This window comes from Callithrix jacchus, chromosome 16 (genome assembly GCF_049354715.1).
Source record: "Callithrix jacchus isolate 240 chromosome 16, calJac240_pri, whole genome shotgun sequence".
In the NCBI taxonomy this organism is placed as follows: Eukaryota; Metazoa; Chordata; class Mammalia; order Primates; family Cebidae; genus Callithrix; species Callithrix jacchus.
This window is the reverse complement of record NC_133517.1, coordinates 53,107,685-53,126,028: the sequence shown is the minus strand read 5'-3', so window position 1 is coordinate 53,126,028 and position 18,344 is coordinate 53,107,685. Positions and strand designations below refer to the sequence as shown.

General features: G+C 62.9%; 4 protein-coding genes across 28 annotated transcripts; 1 reads left to right on the top strand and 3 right to left on the bottom strand.

Annotated features, from left to right (window-relative positions):
* Positions 1–124: 124 nt before the first annotated feature.
* RECQL4 (RecQ like helicase 4) lies at positions 125–6,602 on the bottom strand. Of its 18 annotated transcripts, XM_008982985.5 has the most exons (22): positions 6,479–6,602; positions 6,380–6,413; positions 6,186–6,286; positions 5,821–5,961; positions 4,942–5,540; positions 4,764–4,863; positions 4,544–4,670; positions 4,090–4,221; positions 3,915–4,007; positions 3,701–3,837; positions 3,219–3,302; positions 2,966–3,139; positions 2,705–2,884; positions 2,378–2,519; positions 2,026–2,288; positions 1,664–1,952; positions 1,459–1,588; positions 1,210–1,379; positions 957–1,137; positions 718–880; positions 480–588; positions 125–388 (listed from the first exon to the last, which is right to left on the bottom strand). In XM_008982985.5, exons 1-22 carry the CDS (start codon positions 6,560–6,562, stop codon positions 207–209), a joined length of 3,615 nt encoding a protein of 1,204 aa, XP_008981233.1. In that variant the 5' UTR covers positions 6,563–6,602; the 3' UTR covers positions 125–206. The 18 variants fall into 18 exon arrangements, 14 of the variants coding, with proteins under 14 accessions (XP_008981233.1, XP_002759208.1, XP_078208902.1 ...); XR_013527943.1 differs by having other exon boundaries at positions 957–1,076; positions 4,764–5,540; XR_013527944.1 differs by having other exon boundaries at positions 957–1,076; positions 1,459–1,952.
* Positions 6,603–6,776: 174 nt separating this feature from the next.
* LRRC14 (leucine rich repeat containing 14) lies at positions 6,777–14,269 on the top strand. Of its 7 annotated transcripts, none has more exons than XR_013527950.1 (5): positions 6,777–6,821; positions 8,484–8,837; positions 9,031–9,615; positions 9,704–11,983; positions 13,490–14,269. XR_013527950.1 is itself a non-coding variant. In XM_035277056.3 (4 exons), the coding sequence occupies exons 2-4, from the start codon at positions 8,509–8,511 to the stop codon at positions 10,269–10,271; spliced, it is 1,482 nt and encodes a 493-aa protein (XP_035132947.1). In that variant the 5' UTR covers positions 6,777–6,821; positions 8,484–8,508; the 3' UTR covers positions 10,272–14,269. The 7 variants fall into 7 exon arrangements, 4 of the variants coding, with proteins under 4 accessions (XP_035132947.1, XP_035132945.1, XP_035132948.1 ...); XR_013527949.1 differs by having other exon boundaries at positions 13,042–14,269; XR_013527951.1 differs by having other exon boundaries at positions 8,400–8,837.
* LRRC24 (leucine rich repeat containing 24) lies at positions 10,794–16,380 on the bottom strand. The gene is made up of 5 exons (XM_035277050.3): positions 16,285–16,380; positions 13,595–13,835; positions 13,220–13,498; positions 12,891–13,059; positions 10,794–12,192 (listed from the first exon to the last, which is right to left on the bottom strand). Exons 2-5 carry the CDS (start codon positions 13,775–13,777, stop codon positions 11,267–11,269), a joined length of 1,557 nt encoding a protein of 518 aa, XP_035132941.1. The 5' UTR covers positions 13,778–13,835; positions 16,285–16,380; the 3' UTR covers positions 10,794–11,266.
* Positions 15,553–18,217, bottom strand: C16H8orf82 (chromosome 16 C8orf82 homolog). Of its 2 annotated transcripts, XR_614537.5 has the most exons (4): positions 18,030–18,217; positions 17,305–17,353; positions 16,285–17,123; positions 15,553–15,963 (listed from the first exon to the last, which is right to left on the bottom strand). XR_614537.5 is itself a non-coding variant. In XM_002759161.6 (3 exons), exons 1-3 carry the CDS (start codon positions 18,183–18,185, stop codon positions 16,678–16,680), a joined length of 651 nt encoding a protein of 216 aa, XP_002759207.2. In that variant the 5' UTR covers positions 18,186–18,217; the 3' UTR covers positions 15,553–16,677. The 2 variants fall into 2 exon arrangements, 1 of the variants encoding a protein (XP_002759207.2); XM_002759161.6 differs by having other exon boundaries at positions 15,553–17,123.
* Positions 18,218–18,344: the final 127 nt, after the last annotated feature.

Below are 18,344 nucleotides of genomic sequence, written 5' to 3'. Positions count from 1 at the left end.
GACTGAGGTAGGAGAACTGCTTGAACCAAAACCTGGAAGGCCAAGGTTGCAGTGAGCTGAGATTGCGCCACTGCACTTCAGCCTGGGCTACAGAGCAAGACTCCATCTCAAAAAAAAAAAAAAAAAGGGTGAGTACTTTTTACTTTGCTTTTTGAGCCTCCTCGTCCCACCCCACTCCCCGTGGCAGGTTTTGCCCAGGGCTTCAGTCATTGTCCTTGCTGCTGACAATCCCAGCTCTGCGCGACATCCTCCATGTGGTGCAGTGAGCGGCCCACCTGCAGAAGCTCTTCTGTGGCCAGGCGCACCAGGGTGTGGAAGCTCAGGTGCAGGTACTTTCTCCAGAAGCGCCGGTCCTGCCCGAACACCTGGGCTGGGTAGCAGGGACTTCCTATGGTGGAGCCAAGACACAGTCATGAGGACCATCCTGGCCCTGGTCCCCACCCCTGGCCTGTTATCGGGTGGAGCCCCCCACTCCTCACCGATGCCGTGAAAGATACGGGCCACAGCCCTGCCGGAGAACTTCTCCTCTGGTCTCAGGGATAGGAGCTGGCGGATGTCGCAGCGGACCTGGTCCTCCCAATCCTGGAGCTGTGCGTGGACAGGCACCTCAGGCTTCCTCTCCTGGGGCACCATGTCCACACAGCAAGCCCCATGTGGCCCAGGGAACCTGCAGCTCTGGTGTGCCTACATGTCCCTGCCTGGCCTCACAGTACTCACCCTGGCCTGCCCTGGCGCGGGACCCTGTGTGTCCCCCATGCCCCCAGGCCCCTGTGCTTCCTCTTCCACTTCCTCAAAGTAGCGGCTGAGCAGGTCCTTGAGCCTGGTGCTGCGCTCCTCATCCTGCTGCTCCAGGCAGGGTCCGCAGCTGGGGAAGGCTACGCTGTGGAGGGGAGCCTGTCACAACTGGCCACTGCAGGAGAGTGGATGGTCCCAGGCCCTGCCCACCTCCTCCCAACCTGTGAAAGGCCTGGAAGGTTCTGTGCAGATGGGCCAAGGCCTGGTGCTCCCGGGCCTGTACACGGCCATACAGGAAGTCACAGATCTGATCCTTTTCCTCAGCAGTCAGGTCACCTGGGCTACGAAGGTGGAAGGCCAGCTCCCTGAACTCCACAAGCACCCCTGTGCTTTGCCACATACCTGCCAGAAAGCATGTCAGATGCAGGCAGGCAGCATCCAGGGCGGGGTGGGGAGGGGTGAGGAGTGATGTACCTGTCTGGGGTTCGTGGTCCCACTGCAGCTGGCAGAGAGCCCGCCGCACACAGGCCAGCTCCCAGCCCATGGAGTCCACCAGCTCAACCATGTCAAACTCGACCGAGCTGCTGCCTTTTCCTGGGTCCTCAGGCAGCCGCTGGGCCAAGCACACAGCCAAAGGGGGACACCTGTGCCGAAGGCAAGGGAACATGTGGCCAGCAGCCCTGACTCTCCAACCTCATCTCTGTTCAAGGCAGGGTGTCTCACCTGTGGGCCAGGGCCTGGAGCTGGGCAGGGCCCCCAGAGCAGTACAGACGGCAATGGGTATAGGTGGTCGCCAACAGCTCCAGCCAGTGCCGTGGGTGTAACTCCAGGTAGCACAGCAAAGTCTCAATGGCTGGGGAAAGAGCAGGGCTCAGGGGGTGTGGGGCTGGCCCATCCACACCCCTGTGCTTTACTCTGGGTTCCTCACCCTCCTGTGGCATGTCCAGGGCCTGCACGGTTGCCTGTACTGGGAGTGCCCGTTCATGGCCCACACAGGCCCTTCTAGGTCCTGGGGTGGCTTGGCAGCTACCAAGCTGCTCCATCTCTTGAGGGGGGGACCCGGCCACAGGCATCTCCCCACCCCTGGCCCCCTCCTTCTCTGGGAGCAGCCTGGCACAGGTGCAGGATGGGAATACACGCTGCACCAGTCTCTTTACAGCCCAGAAGTCCATGCCATTGGCGTGCACGTGTCTGCGCAGCTCTCGCAGGTCTTCCCCCTGCAGTGTGACAGTCATGAGGGTGGGATGGAGCACTGGGGGCCTGAACACTGGTGGTTGGGGGGATGCCCACCTGGGGCTGCAGGAACAGGTGGCAGTGGGCAGGCTGCCTGTCACGCCCGGCCCGTCCCACGGCCTGCACGTAGCTCTCAAAGCTTGGGGGCAGCCCCAGATGCAACACAGCCCGCACGTCTGGCCGGTCCAGCCCCATCCCGAAGGCCACTGTGGCTACCACCACTCGCAATTGGCCCTGCATGAAGGCCCTTTGTACCCGCTGCCGTTCCCGGCTGCACATGCCTGCATGGTAGGCCTCAGCCATGGTTTTGGGGGCACGACCTTTGAGGAAGACAAGCAAATAGTCAGTGGGATGGGGCATGGGTGCTCAAGGTGGGTCCATGGGGACACCAGCCCTGTCCATGCCTCACCTTTAGGCCCTGGGCCCTGGGCTGGATGCAGGCAAGTTCGGAGAAGTGCAGCAACTCTCTCTGTGTCCTCCCGCCGGTTGCAATAAATGATGATGGAATCCAGGTTTCGAAAGCGTTTGCCCTGCAGCAGTGTCAACAGAGCCTGACGAGGAGCGGTCAGAGTGGGCAGTCAGAAGTGAGGAGTGGTCAGCAGGAGCAGTAGGGAGTGAGGAGTGATCAGTGGGGGCAGTTGGGAGCGGTCAGCATGGGTAGTCAGGAGTCGGGGAGTAATCAGTCTGCGTAGTTGGAAATTGGGGCCCTGTGGGTCCCCAGAGCATGCACACCCACCTGGTCTGTGTCCCTGTCCATGGACACAGAAAGGTGCAGGTTAGCAGGAACTGGGGCTGGCCCATGGAGGCCAGGCTCTTCGGCCACAGCCAGGTGCTGGGCCACGTCACTGGCTGTGCGGCGTGTGGCTGTGGCTGTGAGACCTAGGAAGCAATGCACGCCCATGCGCTCCCGAAGCACCTGCAGCAGAGACCATGGTGGTGTGAGGCTGCCTAGCCTACCCTGGTCCTAGCTGCCCACCCCACTTCACACACAGCTCACCCTACAGACACGCAGGTAGCAGGGCCGGAAGTTGTGGGACCACTGGGAGAGGCAGTGGGCCTCATCGATGCAGGCAAAAGCCACTGGAGGCAGCTTCGTGGCTGGAGGGAGACCCCCGGCTCCCACCAGCGCCTCAGGGGTCAGCAGAAGCATGTGTACCTGACCTGCCTGAATCTGAAAGCAGCAGGATCAGGGGCACAGCCCAGGTGCCTGCCTGCTGCCCCCCTCACCCCTAGGCCCATGAGGCCCCCACCTTCTGCAGGACAGACTCCCGTTGCTTCCTGGTCATGCCCGAGTGGATGCAGGCTGCCTTGAGACATGGGGGCAGGCCAGACACCTGCCGATGCAGGAGCAAGGGCTGTCATAGGCCGCCCAGTTCTGGCCCTTCCCCAAGTCATCCCAGAGATGCTAACCCAACAGCTGCTGCCTCCATCCTAGGCCCTCTGGGGAGAGGAGAACCAAGCCCTGGATCCTAGGGCCAAGGGTTCAGAGCCACCTGTGGGCCCTAGCCCAGGAGCCCTGGACCAAGGGATGGCTCCCTTTCCAGCGCAGCTCCTGTGGGGGCAGCCGTGGTGCTGGGCTGCCTCGACCTGCTGCCAGGACTGGGACTGAGGCCACAGACTCCTTGAAACTCCCAGGGGAGAGAGTGTATTAGAGACAAGCAGCAGTTGCCTTTGGGAGTCACAAGTGCTTGTTCTCAGCTGTGTACGTGTGCCCAGGACCCTGTGTACACACCTGGTCATCCATGAGTGACAGCAGGGGAGAGATGACCAGCGTGAGGCAGGGGCTGCGCTGGGCGTAGAGCAGTGCCGGAAGCTGGTAGCACAGGGACTTGCCAGCACCCGTGGGCAGCACCAGCAGCGTGGAGATGCCTAGGTGGGGCAGGAGTTAGTGGCAAGGCTCTGCAGCCCAGCCTCAGCCCAGCCTCAGCCGTGGCAGCCGTGCTCACCAGACAGGATCCGCATGACCGCACGCTCCTGCCCGGGGCGGAAGGCTCGGTGCCCCAGCTGCTCCAGGGCATGGAACACCTCGGCTGGCGTCTCTGCAGATACAGCTCTTGATTAGCATGATCGAATCACCTCAACCCCTTGGTAAAGGCTCTGGGCCAGAAGCTGACTGCTCACCTGCCACCTGCCCTGAGGGCCCCAGGGAGTAGAGTGGCAGCACGGTGGGGGCCAGGCCAGGCACCTCAGGCACAGGCTGTGGCACAGGAACCAGTGGCTCAGACCAAGCAGGGTCTGTGTCTTCCTCATTTCCTGGGGTCAGGCAGGAGAGAGTGGAGTTTGAGTTCCAGTCTGGGCTGAGATAATACTAGCAAGACAACCACTGGCCACAACCTTCCATTTCCCCCAAAGGTTGGCAGCAGTGCCCTTCCTCTCTGGCCTACTTCTTCCAAAGCAGAAGGGGCTGACAGCCATCCTCATCCCTGCCACCCTCCTTTGGGGGAGCCAAGGTAGGGCCTGGACCAGGGGTACCTGAAAGGGCCTTTTGTTTGGGACAGAAGTGTCCCCCAAAAGAGCACCTTGCTCTCTCCACAGTGTTGTCTGGACCGGCCCCCGTCCAGGGCGGTTGTCTCACCTGGCTGGGGACACTGGGGTGCCCTGTGATCAAACCGCCCATTCAGGAAACAGGAGTCCTTGATTGTGAATGTGGCATCACCACTGCCAAAACACTCCCCTTTTTTCTGCCACTTCTGCTTCCATGCCTGGGGGGGCCCACATAGGAGTGTTACTGTACAGAAGATGCCGGGGTTGAGAGAAGGGAAGGGAGCACCTGTCCCAGCCTGTCGCTGTCTCACCTGCTTGCGGAGGAGCCTGCCACGGAGTACCCGGCCCCGCACATAGCGTTTCTGCTTCATGTTCAGTCGTATGTAATTGCCCCTGTCATAGCCAGCCAACCTAGGAAAGATGTGCAAGTGGGCTATGCCCTCAGCCTTCTCTGCCCTGGCTTGACTGGAGGGGCTCAGTCTATGGTACCTGGGGGTCGACCGGCTGCTGCAGGGCTGCGGTGGCTGTTCCTGTACAGGTTCCCCTGGAGAGTCTTCCTCAAGTGCTATGGCCTCAGCCGTCTCAGACGGAGGTCCAGCCTGGCTGCTCTGCTGCTGGACCTGTGTGGGGCTCCCCCAGGGCACCTCATTCCGTCTCCGCTTCTCGCCTCGACTGCCGCTGGGTTGGGGGTTGCCTGCACCGATGCTGACTTCTTGGAGGGCTGAAGCCTCTGGGCCCTGGGAACCAGCACCAGGACCAAGGACAGCGGACTCCCCTGCGGTCAGAAGTTGTGATTCCTCTAAGCCTAGGCCAGACCTACAGGGTTTGGGGGCCCCCAGAATGTCTGGGACCCCACTGTGACACCGCTGCAACCAGCCAGGATCTAGGGAGCCCAGCCGTACGCTCAGGGATGCCCGCAGGTGCTGGAGCCGCCCTGGCCTTGGCCGGAGCCCAGAAGGCTGTGGAGGCGTATCACTGACTTTTTCGGCAAAGGTGGGGGCAGGTCCTGTGCCTGGAAGCTTTGGGGTGGGTGTCTTGGATGAGGATCTTCCTAGAGGCCAAGGTCTGTGGCCCAGGTCTGGACTGGCCTGGGAGGGGAAGAACAGAATGGCAGCAGGTACTCAGGCCCCTAGGCTGCTGCAGACTCTGAAACCCGAGTCTCCACCTTCAAAGGTAGGGCAGGCTAAGAAGCACTGGGCCATGCTAGAAAGGGAGTTAAGAGCAGAGATCCCCAGAAGCTCCCAAGAGAGTGGTGCCCTGGTTGGCATAGGGGCCTGTGCCTGTCTGTGTGGAAAGAGTGACAGGAAGGAGATGGGTGGCCCTGCCACTCTGGGTCTAGCATAGACGCACTGCTTGCCCACCCGTCACCTGCAAGGTGCCTTTCAGATTGGCCTTGAGTCGCTGCCCATAGTCCTGGAAGGAGCCCTGACAGCTCCGCCCCGGGGTAGGTTGTGGACTCTGGGTCGCAGCCCGATTCAGGTGGGGGCCCCAGCAGTGTGGCTCCGGCGCCTGCAGGAAACAGTAGGAACACAAGCCAGAGAAAGGCTGGTGTGCGGGTAGAGGCGCTCCCAGCCACCCCTCCCACACCTGGAGCGAGGCCCGGCCTTTCCCCACGTTGCCCAGTCCTCCTCCCAAGTTCTGTGCCCCACGGAGGCCTGGCTACGACTCCGTGGCTCCCGCCACTCCGCCAAACAGGAAAGTGGGAGGAGGCTGGGGTGGTGGGGCCTGGGTACCTCCCCGGCCGCCGCGGGGAGCAACTCCGGGCTGCAGGGCCCGCCGCCGCCACCGGACGGACGCACTGTCCGCTTCAGAGTCCTGTATTCCCGGTAAAGCGCTGCGTGGGCGGGCGGGAGGCGGGGTCAGCGTGGGGGCTGGGCCCCCACCGACCCGGCGCCACCCCCCGCCCTGCCGACCCGCGCCCGCTCACCGCGGGTCTCCTCGGGGGCCGCCTTCACGTCGTCCTGTAAAATGAACGCGTCAGCAGCGGGCCGCGCCCTCAGCCCCTCGGTCCCTGGGCAGTACGCACCTGGCTTGGCCGCCGCCCGTGCTGCTGCCGGAACGCGCGCTCCCATGCCTGCAGACGCTCCCGCAGGTCCAGCAGCCGCTCCATGGTGCGCCCGCCCGGCCTCTGCGCCCGCCGCAGTCCAACTAGTCTCCCGCGCTGCAGATGCTGGGGCCGACAGCCAATGTGGGCGCGCGGCGAGCCGAGGGAGGGGCCATCGTGCCCTGGCAGCCAATCCACCAGGCGCTGGACAAGCAGCCAATGGGAGGCGTAAACGTCATCGCGGGGCGCCACGGCGCCGGGCGGGACGCGACGGACAATTGAGGCGGGGCCGGAGGCGGTGGCTGCGGCTGCGGCTGCGGGACTGGTGAGCTCGGGCCGCCAAGAGGGGTTCGGAACGAGGCGGCGCGCGTCCTTGGCCCTGCCTGGCTTAAAGGGGCGGGGCGCCGATCGCTTGGGGCGGCCCAGCTGAGGGAGGGAGTGGCTACACTTGGGAGCCCCGGGCCGAGGCCGGGAGCCGGGCGGCGCCACCGCGGGCGGCGAAGGACTGGGAGTTCTTGGGCAGGTCGGAGCGGCGTCAAGCCCTAGTGGGAGACGCACCGGGCCTGGAAGAGCAGGGCCCGCCCGGGAAGTGAGAGAGCTGCGCGTCCAGCGCCTCCAGCGGCTCAAGGCCCTGAGGAGCCGGGCGGGGGCGTCTTCGCGAAACGCTGGCAGCCTAGGACCAACGCGTTACCTGCCGCCGGCGGGAGGGGCGGAGGCGTCGCACGGAGGCTCCTGCCTCCCTTGGGGGCCAGGCTGGCTGCTTTCCTGTCCTCTCGTGACAGGTGCTGGGTTGGTCTGTCCCGTCAGAGCGAGGTATGATCGTCGAGATTTCGTCCACGGGCAGAGCGAGGCCGAGGGTTGGCGTCTGGGACTTTTCAGGAACCGGTGCCTTAAGGACTTCTTTGTATGTGCAAAAGTCGGCAAAAACAAGAGCCCTGGGACCTGAGTGTCTCCTCAGCTCCCTTCCCTGGCTTGTCACTCAGGCTGACTTTGGGCTCGGTGTGGGCCTTATTTTCTCATCTCACAGGGAGATGGCTGCGATTTAGTTTTGAGGGTGCTACAGTGAGCAGTAGCGCTGGCACCGTGTGTCACAGGCACCTCGTGTCTTTGGTAGTGTTTGTGTGCATCTCTGCCTCTTAGATGCTGCTTAGGCAGTTCGCTTTGTCTGAGCAGTCTGTAGCCTTGCACCTGCCAGATCTCACATACTTAAGATTTGGGTCTTTCCACAGTGGCTCTCCAGGAAAGAGGGAGAGGTGGTAAGCGCCACCAAAGATGAGAGTTGCTTTCTGTCAGGGGTCTCCGTGCTTGCTGACACTGGACAATAGTAGTATTTTGGGGATCTTATATTGACGACTTGGATTTCGTAGGCCACATCATCTGGACTCAGTGTTCCCTGGGTCTCAGTCTTTTCAGCCTGCCTTGTTGCTTATGAAGCTATGTGTGTGCTTCCAGCTTCTTTGTTGTGTTTTGTGGAGTCCAAGGGTAACCCTGCAGACCCTCTGTGAGGAGGGGAGGGAAGGGAAGGGAACTGATGTGACTGCTTGACCCCTGGGAGTGTCCAGTCAACACTAATGCTGATAAAGATTGGTGGGGAGTGGTCTGGGCTTTATTCAGGTTTCGAAGAAGGCTTTGTGAAGCAGCTTTGTAATTTGGGAGGCGTGAAGTACCCATGGGGGGCCCTGTTGCCTTCAACAGTCATCTGTCAGAAGCACACCCAAGCAAGTGAGTTGTCAAAGACACCACGCTGCTTGATGCTTGGTTTTCCTGGAGTTCCTGTGCTTCTGGAAAGCTGGGGCTGAGTTGTGTCCTTGTCTGCCAGTCCACTGCACCCAGCCCAGAGCTAGGCATCTAATACGTGCTTTTCTAATAGGTGGTTCTCTGCTAACTGCTGACTTTGTTCCAGGCACTATGCTGGGCTTTCCTACCAACTGTGTGTGGCTTGGTAGTGGCCTAGGGTCTCCTCCCTGCTGAAGTCCCTCTCCTGCAGGTGGCTGTCTGCCTGGCCCAGCGCCATGCACACGCTTGTGTTCTTGAGCACGCGGCAGGTGCTGCAGTGCCAGCCAGCTGCCTGCCAGGCCCTGCCCCTACTGCCACGCGAACTCTTCCCCCTGCTGTTCAAGGTGGCCTTCATGGACAAGAAGACAGTAGTACTGCGTGAGCTGGTACACACGTGGCCCTTCCCGCTGCTCAGTTTCCAGCAGCTGCTACAGGAGTGTGCCCACTGCAGCCGTGCCCTCCTGCAGGAGCGGCCTAGCACTGAGAGCATGCAGGCCGTGATCCTGGGGTTGACCGCCCGGCTCCACACCCCAGAGCCTGGGGCCAGCACACAGCCCCTCTGCAGGTATGGAATTACCTGAAGGGTGGTCAGGCCAGGTGTATGTAAGTGGGTCACTGGAGGAGGGTCTAGACTTGGGTTGTAAAGTTAGCAAGAGCTTGCACAGGAGCAGGCACATTGCTCCTGTCCCATGGTAGCTGGGAGGGGGTATGTATGGGCCCTGCCCTTGACCCCTTCCTCAGACCATTCCTACTCCCAGGAAGCATGTGCTGCGGGTGCTGGACATGACAGGCCTCTTGGATGATGGTGTGGAACAGGACCCTGGCACCATGAGCATGTGGGACTGTACTGCTGCTGTTGCCCGTACGTGCATCGCCCAGCAGCAGGGTGGGGCCACGGAGCCTGGCCCAGCCCCCGTCCCAGTGGAGGTGCGTGTGGACCTTCGGGTAAATCGGGCCTCCTATGCGTTCCTGCGCGAGGCGCTCCGAAGCAGCGTGGGCAGCCCACTGCGGCTCTGCTGCCGGGACCTGCGAGCTGAGGACCTGCCCATGCGCAACACTGTGGCACTGCTGCAGCTTCTGGATGCAGGCTGTCTGCGCCGTGTGGACCTGCGCTTCAACAACCTGGGCCTGCGGGGCCTGTCTGTAATCATCCCACACGTGGCCCGCTTCCAGCACCTTGCCAGCCTGCGGCTCCACTATGTGCATGGGGACTCAAGGCAGCCCTCTGTGGATGGCGAGGACAACTTCCGCTACTTCCTAGCCCAGATGGGCCGCTTTACCTGTCTGCGTGAGCTCAGCATGGGCTCCTCACTCCTTTCCGGGAGGCTGGACCAGCTGCTCAGGTGAGTGGGCCCCACCACCGCCCTGCCCCTCCCTTCGGTAGGCACTCTCCCCACCTCTGCCTGTCTGTGACCACTGTGTCCCCTGTAGCACCCTGCAGAGCCCCTTGGAGAGCCTGGAGTTGGCCTTCTGTGCTCTCCTGCCTGAGGACCTGAGCTTCTTGGCACGGAGCCCCCATGCTGCCCACCTCAAGAAGTTGGACCTGAGTGGCAACGACCTGTCTGGCAGCCAGCTGGCACCCTTCCAGGGTCTGCTGAAGGCGTCAGCGAGCACACTGCTACACCTAGAACTGACTGAGTGCCAGCTCGCAGATACCCAGCTGTTGGCCACACTACCCATCCTCACTCGATGCGCCCATCTCCGCTACCTTGGCCTCTACGGCAACCCACTGTCCATGGCCGGCCTCAAGGAGCTGCTGCGGGACTCAGTGGTGCAGGCTGAGTTGCGTACTGTGGTGCACCCCTTCCCTGTGGACTGCTATGAGGGCTTGCCCTGGCCGCCACCTGCCTCTGTCCTGCTGGAGGCTTCCATTAATGAGGAGAAGTTTGCCCGTGTAGAAGCAGAGTTGCACCAGCTGCTTCTAGCGTCAGGCCGTGCCCACGTGCTCTGGACCACGGACATCTACGGGCGACTGGCTGCGGACTACTTCAGCCTATGATGAAGTAGCTCTGGGTGAGACACAGGCTCCTGCAGGCTCGAGTAGCCAGGGCCTTTGCTGGGACCCTGCCCTGGAGGCCTGTCAAAAAGCACTTGTTTCTGGTTTCCTGCTGGGTCCACCTTGCTTCTGGGCACACGTTGAGGTCCCCCACCCCACTTTCTGCAGTGCCCCTTGCGATTTGCCTGGCCCTGCACTTGCTCCATAATCAGCTGATTGTCTGTGGGCCCCAGGGCTGGGTGTCAGGCCTGCATCACCCTGCTCAGTTTGGCTGCCCTCCGGAGTCCTGATCCTTTGTGCAAATGCTTTTGGATCCCTGTTGTGAGTTGAGAGAGACGACAATCTCTCTGGGCCTTTCCCATCCTCTTATGGAGAGCTCAGTGTTCTGGGGTTGAAGTTGGAAACAGGCCTGCTTCAGGGAGGCTGGGGTCCCCAGGCACTCAGGCCTCTTATGTGTTCCCTGCCCTGCCATCCAGCCACCCCATTGGGATGGGCTTGGGCTGGAGAGAGTCATCAAGGCGCAAGTGTGCCTGGAACTTTAATTTGTGGCTGTTTTTTTAATGTCCAAGTTGGTCACCCTTATCCTTATGTCTGCTGTCACCCCCAGCATGGCCACTGGGCAACAACTGCCTCTGGCCTGTTGTTCTGCCCTATGCAGGGCAGCGCCATCGGCACTGCCTGCCAGTCCTTGCTCTTCCCACCTTTTGGAGGCCCAAGATCTTACTGTGGTCGGTCAGGGCTGGTGAACTGCCTCTTGCAGTACCGGAGGTTGGGGGTGATGTCTTTTCGGAAGAGCTTCAAGTGAGGTGTTGGGGCCTACCTGGCCACCTTCCATTGCTACCCCAGGATTCCCAAGTGCAACGCTTCCCGGCGTGGCGCCCCGCGCCCCACACACGGCTCGGCGTACAGTGCGCGGCTTCCACCTTTACTGACGGAGCATGCGCGAGGCAGCGCCGGCCAATCCCCGGCGCCCACGTCATCCGCGCGCGTCCGCGGACCTAGCAGTGGATCTCGTAGGCAACCGGCGGGGGCACGCGGAGCCCCGGGGTTGCCCCTTCCGCCTGCTCGCAGTCCGCCGGACCCTCCGCCGGACCCTCGGCGAAGAGGGGCTTGGAACGGTTGATGACGAACATCTCGTGGCCGCGCTCGTCGCGGAGCTCCTCGAGCTGCGCGAACGTGCAGGGGCCGTCCAAGTAGTCGTTAACGAACAGCGCGCCCTCCCCTGGCGGCGCCCGCGCCTTTTTCCGCCTGCGGCGCCGGCGACAAATCATGGCGGCTAGGAGCACCGCCGTGAGCGCCAGCAGCGCGATGGCCGCCGCGATGGCCGTCTGCGTAGCCAGGCCCAGGGCGCGGAAGGCCATGCTGCCCGCCATGGGCCGAGGCTCTCGGCCGGCGGGTGGGGCGGCCGGGGGCGGTGATCGCACGGGCTGCTGCCGGGACGCGTTGACCAGGAGCCGGAAGGGCACGCGGGCGGCGCCGCCGGCGTTGGAAGCCTCGCACTCGTATTTGCCAGCGTGCGCCAGCGTGATGTTGCTGAGGAAGAGCATGCCGCTGCCCGTGTCGGATGCCGAGTGCCCACCCAGCACCGGCGCCCCGCCTTCTAGCTGGGCCTGGGCTCGTGGCCGGCCCTCACGTGGCTGGTGCACCTTTCTCCAGGTCACCAAGGGCTGCGGGTAGCCGGAGGCTTGGCAGGCAACCCGCAGGTCCTCACCCAGGTTAGCTGTGAGCTCCAGCGGCTGCACGTGCACAGAGGGCGGAATGCAGATGAGGCTGCTGTGGGATATATCCAGGAGACTCTGGAGCGCCAGGCGAGGGGGCTCTGCACACATGATCTTCCTGTCCCTGGAGCTGAGCAACCGCTGGCCACCCTCCTTGATCCAAGCACCCAGCCAGTGCAGGGCGCAGTCACAACGCCAGGGGTTCTCTGTGGGAGAGCAGCGTCAGGCAGGTGGCTTGGAGGTGGTGCTAGAACACAGCCTGTACAGTTGGGGTTCTGTAGGCCAGGACGGGGCCTCTTTTCCACCTCCTACAGCCTTTTCACACGGAATCCATGGCCCCTGCCACCCGTTCCTTGACCTCAAGCTCCTGGCGGTGGCGCCAGGCCCCTCCTCTCCCCTCCCCCAATTAAGCTCTGTAATGCCTGCCTATTCCAGATCACTTCTCCGCTCGTCTCTGAGAAAGCACCTCCTCAAGTCTTCCTGAAACAAGTCCCACAGTTTATGGGAACCTGGGGATCCACATAGACATGTCACAAACACTGAAACCTTGCAAATCCTGTCAGCCTTGTTTTTGGATGCCCTCTCCTGGGGATGTCCTCAGTCCTGGTCAGCTGTCTCTCTCCTGTCCAGTTTTTGTCTGCCTGCCCTCTCATAGCTGAAAAGTGTACAAAGCCCTTAATTCTGTCAAGTCACTCTGTGGGGTGCCTGTCTTTTCTGTCTTAGGCAGGGTGCCTGAGCTGTGTCCCCCAGCACGCCCATTCCCCCAGCCCTCCACCACGGCTGCAGGTGGTGGTGGGGCCCTCCAGACCTGCCCGGTTGCCTCCTGTCAGAGCCCCTCTACACATGAGCCTGCCCCCTGCTGCCACCACCGTGGACAAAACAGATGCTTTAGGGGAAGAGGTACCTGTGAGGCGCAGGACTTGCAGACTGGCCAGGGGCTGCAGGGCCTCTCGGCTGATGGTGCCCAGCTGGTTCCTGCTGAGGTCCAGCAGTGCTAGGGAGGACAGCCCCGCTAGAGCCTGGTCCTCCAGCAGCTCAATGCTGTTTTCTTGCAGGTGAAGCTCCTGCAGTCGCTGGAGCAGGGACAGCAGCTCGTGAGGAAAAAAGGATGCCGAGGTTGGGGGCAGGTCCCCTTCTTACCAAGCTAGACTGTTGCCTCTTCTAACTACTCCGTCCCTACAGGGCGTGGAGCCATAATGGAGTATCCCGCCACTTTAGACCCCAGGCGCTCACCGGCAGGTGCAGGAAGGTGAAATCCAGTAGCCGCGCTAGCTGGTTGCCTGCCAGGTAGAGCACGCGCAGCTGGGCCAGGCCTGCGAAGGCGCCGCTGCGCAAGCCGCGTAACCGGTTGCTGGTGAGGGCCAGCTCGAGCAGGCGCGGCTGCGCGCGGAAGGCGCCGGCCTCCAGGGCGCGCAGGCTATTGTTGTGTAGGTAGAGCCGGCGCAGAGCGGCGAGCGGCGCCAGGGCTCCCGGCTCCAGGCGCGTGATGTTGTTGTCCTGCAGGAACAGCGTCTGCGAGCGGAGGAAAGAGAAGGAGCTTACTCCGCCGCTGGGGTCTTCCTCTCCCTTGGCGCACCCCATCCTCCAGCAGCCTCACACGGTGCCCACCTGCGTCCCTGGCGGGATTCCCAGCGGAACGACTCGCAGCCGCAGGGCGCCACACTCCACCGTCGCGCTGTAGCAGCGGCAGGCGACAGGGCAGCCAGCGGCGCGGGGCGGGAGCCCGGGCAGCGGCGGCGGCGGCAACAACAGAAGCAGCAGCAGCAACAACGCGGGTCCCCCTGGGGCCATCTCCCGAGACCCGGCAACTCACCGGCCCATAGCGGTCCAGCCGCGGACGCGTACCCTCCTGAAACACAGGGCGGCAGGCCAGTCTCGGCAGCCGAGAGCCAGCCAATAGCAGGCATGGGGATGGGGGGCCTGCATCTGCGTCTGTTTTTTTTTCAGACGGAGTCTCGCTCTGTCGCCAGGCTGGAGTGCAATGGCGCGATCTCCGCTCACTGCAACCTCTGCCTCCCGGGTTCAAGCGATTCTCCTGCCTCTGCCTTCCGAGTAGCTGGGACAACAGGCGCCAGCACGCCCAGCTCATTTTTGTGTTTTTAGTAGAGACGGGGTTTCACCATATTGGATGCTCTCGATTTCTTGACCTCGTGATCCACCCGCCTCGGCCTCCTCAAGTGCTGGGCTTACAGGCATGAGCCACTGCACCCGGCCGTGGCTAACTTTGAAGCTATAAATCGGTTCCAGAAACTAATAAAACGTCGTTTCTTCCCTTGACAAAAACATTTTCTTAAAGATCTGGGGCATCAGGTTCAAATTTAGAATTCCTCGTGTCCTTAGTCTCCTCACAGGATGTGAAGACCATGTAGGAAGAGCCACCCAGCCCCGTCCCCTTCTATTCCTATTCCACCCATGCCCAGGAGGTCAGGAGCTTCCTGTTCAGGACGTGGATGTTCCGCCCTTGCTGCCCCTGACTCTACCCCCAGGCAAGTGGCTGCTGCTTGGTTCTAGGGCGCAAGAAGCTGGAAGTACGGGGTACGGGTTTGGGAACTTCGCTTAGGTGACAAAACTGAGGGCCCTATTGCCGAAGCATGGCTAGGATGGGGAGAGCAGGCCCGGGGCAGACACGCCCCCCCTTGTTTTTCTGTGGGGGCTGGCATGTGACCTCCTGAGGCCCAGAGGAGAGGTCCCTTTGTGCCCCCAAGATAAAGTCCAGAGCCCCAATTGACCTTAACCCATGTCCTTTTGTCCCTGGAACTCATGCTCTGCCTCCCACCCTGGGGTTCATCTGTCATAACTTGCTGGGGGCCCCCGGGGAAGAGGCCTCAGAGGAGCTATTAGCCCCAGGGAAGTCGAGCACAGCTTTATCCAGCACCCGCTCCTGCTGGCCTGGGCAGCTTAACTAAAATTGGGCTTTTTCTCAGGTAACCTGTCAGAATTGGGGGATAAGGAAAATAATTGGAAAGTCAGCTCAGGAGCCACGGGTCTGTGCTTCCCATGCTGGTCCCAGAAAGATGTCCTGTTTTTGAGGATAGATGGGGCCCTGGGAAAGCTGGGCTGTGATGGGGAAGCCTTGGGCCACCAACTGGGTTTCTGGCATGGCTTCCCCTGTGGGCTCTGGGGGCAGTGTGACCTCCTGAGATCAGGAGGGAGCATGGAGTATGCTGGGGACCATAATGCGTGCACTTGTCCTAAGGATATGGGAAGGCTGGTGTCTGGTTTCGGGCACAAAGAGATCCGTTTTAAAAGTAGGGATCTGGGCAGAGAAGCCAGCCCACCCAGCGGACAACAGCCCGCCTGTTGTCCCAGCTACTCGGAAGGCTGAGGCAGGAGAATCGCTTGAACCCGGGAGGCAGAGGTTGCAGTGAGCGGAGATGCCAGGGAAGACAAGGCTGCAGATGTCCTGGGTCCCAGCGTCATCGGGCCTCCCTCCCTGAACATCTGCCTGTCCACCAGCTCTTTCTTCCTTCTTGCCCAGTCATATGGAAAGGGACCAAGTGGCCTTGGTGTTTGTTTAATTCTTGCCTTAAATTGTAACTCACATGATTATTTAAAGTCATTAGAGATTAGTAAGCACAGCAATAAAGTTTTAATGGAATAGCTTTGGCCCAGGCAGAGGCAGTTCCCAGATGTCTCAGGATGTGTGTGAACCCCAAGAAGTTGGGGACATGATCTGGGCCCCTGGGATCCATTTCCCTGGATATAGAGAACTGGTACATGGCTCCAGGCCTGGCCCTAACAGCCTCCCGCAAGAAGGCGTCTCAAGTGGAGAAGTAGCCTCCTCAGAACTCAGGGCGCTGCTGCTCACGCTGACCCCCCTAGAAGCAGCTCGGCGTAGAATGGCCAGCCAGGGCTCCAGGCTGGAAGAAGCCCAGAAATCCTTTACCAGAGGACAACCCCCTAATCCACTGGGTAGGGGCGGGCGGGCGTCACATGCAGGAATCCGCGACGACTGTCATTGCCTCCTGGGCGCCCCTCTGTGCGGGAGGGGTGGAGAAAAGAGGATGGAACGCCCTGTGCCTCCCTCCGGCCAGTGCAAGGCCCAAGGTAGGGTCTTTGGGCGGCCCTTGCGCACCTCTGCAGCACTGCGACCCGGTGCCTGGAAGCCCCAAGGCCTCCTCTGCTACCCCCGAGCGCCGGTCGTTTTTGGGCCAAGCTCAGGGAGGGCGTGGCCTCCGCGTTCCCCATCCCCCTCCAGGACTTACGCCCTTCTCGAAGCGCACCAGGATCAGAGCCGGGATGGACCCCGAACCCCTCCCCCCGCACGCCTGGTGACCTTGGGTCGGGCGTCCCCTCACCTGACGCTCCCGCGGCGAGCGGCTCCCCCGCCGTGCAGGTGGCTGCCAGGCCGGAACAGCGGCCGGGCTGGGAGGGGGCGAGGGACGCTCGCGCACGCGCACCAGAGTCCCGCGCCAACCGCGCCCGCCGCCAGGGCCTGACGTCTCGAGCGCGGGCCAATCCAGAGGGCGCCCGGGCTGGGTGCGCGGGGGGCGCGCGCCGATGGGAGCAGAGGGTCCGGGACTGCCGGGCCGCGGCAGCACCAAGGACAGTGCCGGGGGAGGGAGGAGGCCGCGGCGCGCAGGCGCACTAGGCTGCCGCGAGTGCCAGTGGCGCCGGCCTTCCGGGGCGCGGACTCCCGAGGGAGTAGGGTGAGGGGCGCCCGCGGCCTCCCGCCCTTCTCCCGCCCCTGCTCAGGGCGGCCGAGCCGCGAGCAGCAGCGGGGCCAGATCCATGGTGAGGGCGAGGCGGCGGCCCTGCCAGAGCACGTGCGAGGGTAGCGCTGGCGCGCCGGGCCCGTACTCGAAGCAGGCGCTGAGCTCGAAGGCCAGGGTGGAGCGCACCAGGCCCACACCGCCCGCTCGCTCCGGCGCTGGGTGGTACAGGCGCCCGTTGGCGGCCAGGGGCAGCAGGCGCGCTGGCTCGAAGGGCACAGCCAGGGCCTCGCCTCCGCCGCAGTAGGAGAGGCGCGGGGGCCCGTGGCCCACGAGCAGCAGGTGCGTGAAGACCACCGGCCGGTCCTCGCAGCGCAGGAAGTTGCGCTCTCTGCCGCAGGGCGAGAGGAAGGGGAAGGAGGCCTCGTAGCGCCCGCTGCGGTTGGGCCTCAGGCGGGAGAAGAAGGTGATCAGGAACTGCGGGTCTGGGGGATGAAGGGGGCGGGTACTCAGCGCGCTGGGCTCCCAAGGCCTCCGGGCCCAGGACCACACTAAGGGCAGACGCTCACTCCTTGGCGCGCTGGGCCCATCGGCAGAGTCGGGGAGCCCATCCGGGGCTGCCCTGAAGGGAGAAGGAAGGGGCAGGGGAGGGCGGCACAGCAGTACCTTTGAAGCAGGTGATGAAATTCTTCATTTTGGAATCATCCAGGAAAAGCTGCGGACAGAGGGCCGGGCCGTGATGAGTCCCAGCGGGCAGGTGGGGCGGGGACGCTCGGGCGGTCCTGAGCCGGCCCGAGCCCACTTTGCCTGCTAGTATGAGCGCACCGCATGCAGGGAGGCGCGCGGAAGGTAAACTTGGGGGCCCTGCCGACTTCTCATCTATGCGCACCTCTGCTCCCTGGTCAGGCAAATCTTTCTGGTAACTTTTCCCTCAAGTTTGTAATCAGTTGTGCCACCTCCGCGGGGGCTGCCTGGCCTGCTGATTCCGGGACATGCCGGATGATTAGACAGGGCTTCCAAAAAAGGAGGGGCGGCCCGGGTGTCTGACTACCCGATAGCGGCAAGAATTCAGCGCCGGGGGTGGGGGCTTGCAAGTCAAGAGTCCGGAGCTGCACAGCGTAGCAGGGACGCGGCCCGTGCAGGAGCCTCGGCCCAAATCGACCCAGGTTCCCGTCTTTCTAGCGCGCGCCGCTCCAGCTCTGCGGCATTAGGTCGCCCACCGCCCAGGTCCCGCCCACCTACGTGCGACTTCTCTCCGGCCCCGCCCCTCGAGCCACGGCCCGGTCTCCAGAGCGCCCCGGCCTCCGCCCGCAAGGACCACTCCTGGCCCCGCCCCTCGAGCAACAGCCCTGGCCACAGAGAACCCCGCCTGCGGCCCTGCCCCCGCCCACCTGGCCCTGGTGGTCCACGTAGTAGAAATACTCGCGGGTCCGGGGTTCGGGACTCTGGCCCTGCGTGTAAGAAACGCTCCCGTCCATGCTGCAGGCTCGGACACCCCGCAACCGCGCCAAGGCGAGGGCTCGGAGCGCCCCGCACGGCGGCCACATTGTCCTTCCGAGCCGGAAGCGGCTAGCAGGTCACGCTGGGGGCGGTGCTGCGCGAACTCGCGCCGGCCCGCAACAGGGGTCCCGCGCTTCGCGTTCCGGCGGCGCCCCATCTCCCCGACTAGAGCCCGGTGCTCTTCCCTCTCCCTCTGGCCTCCGGGG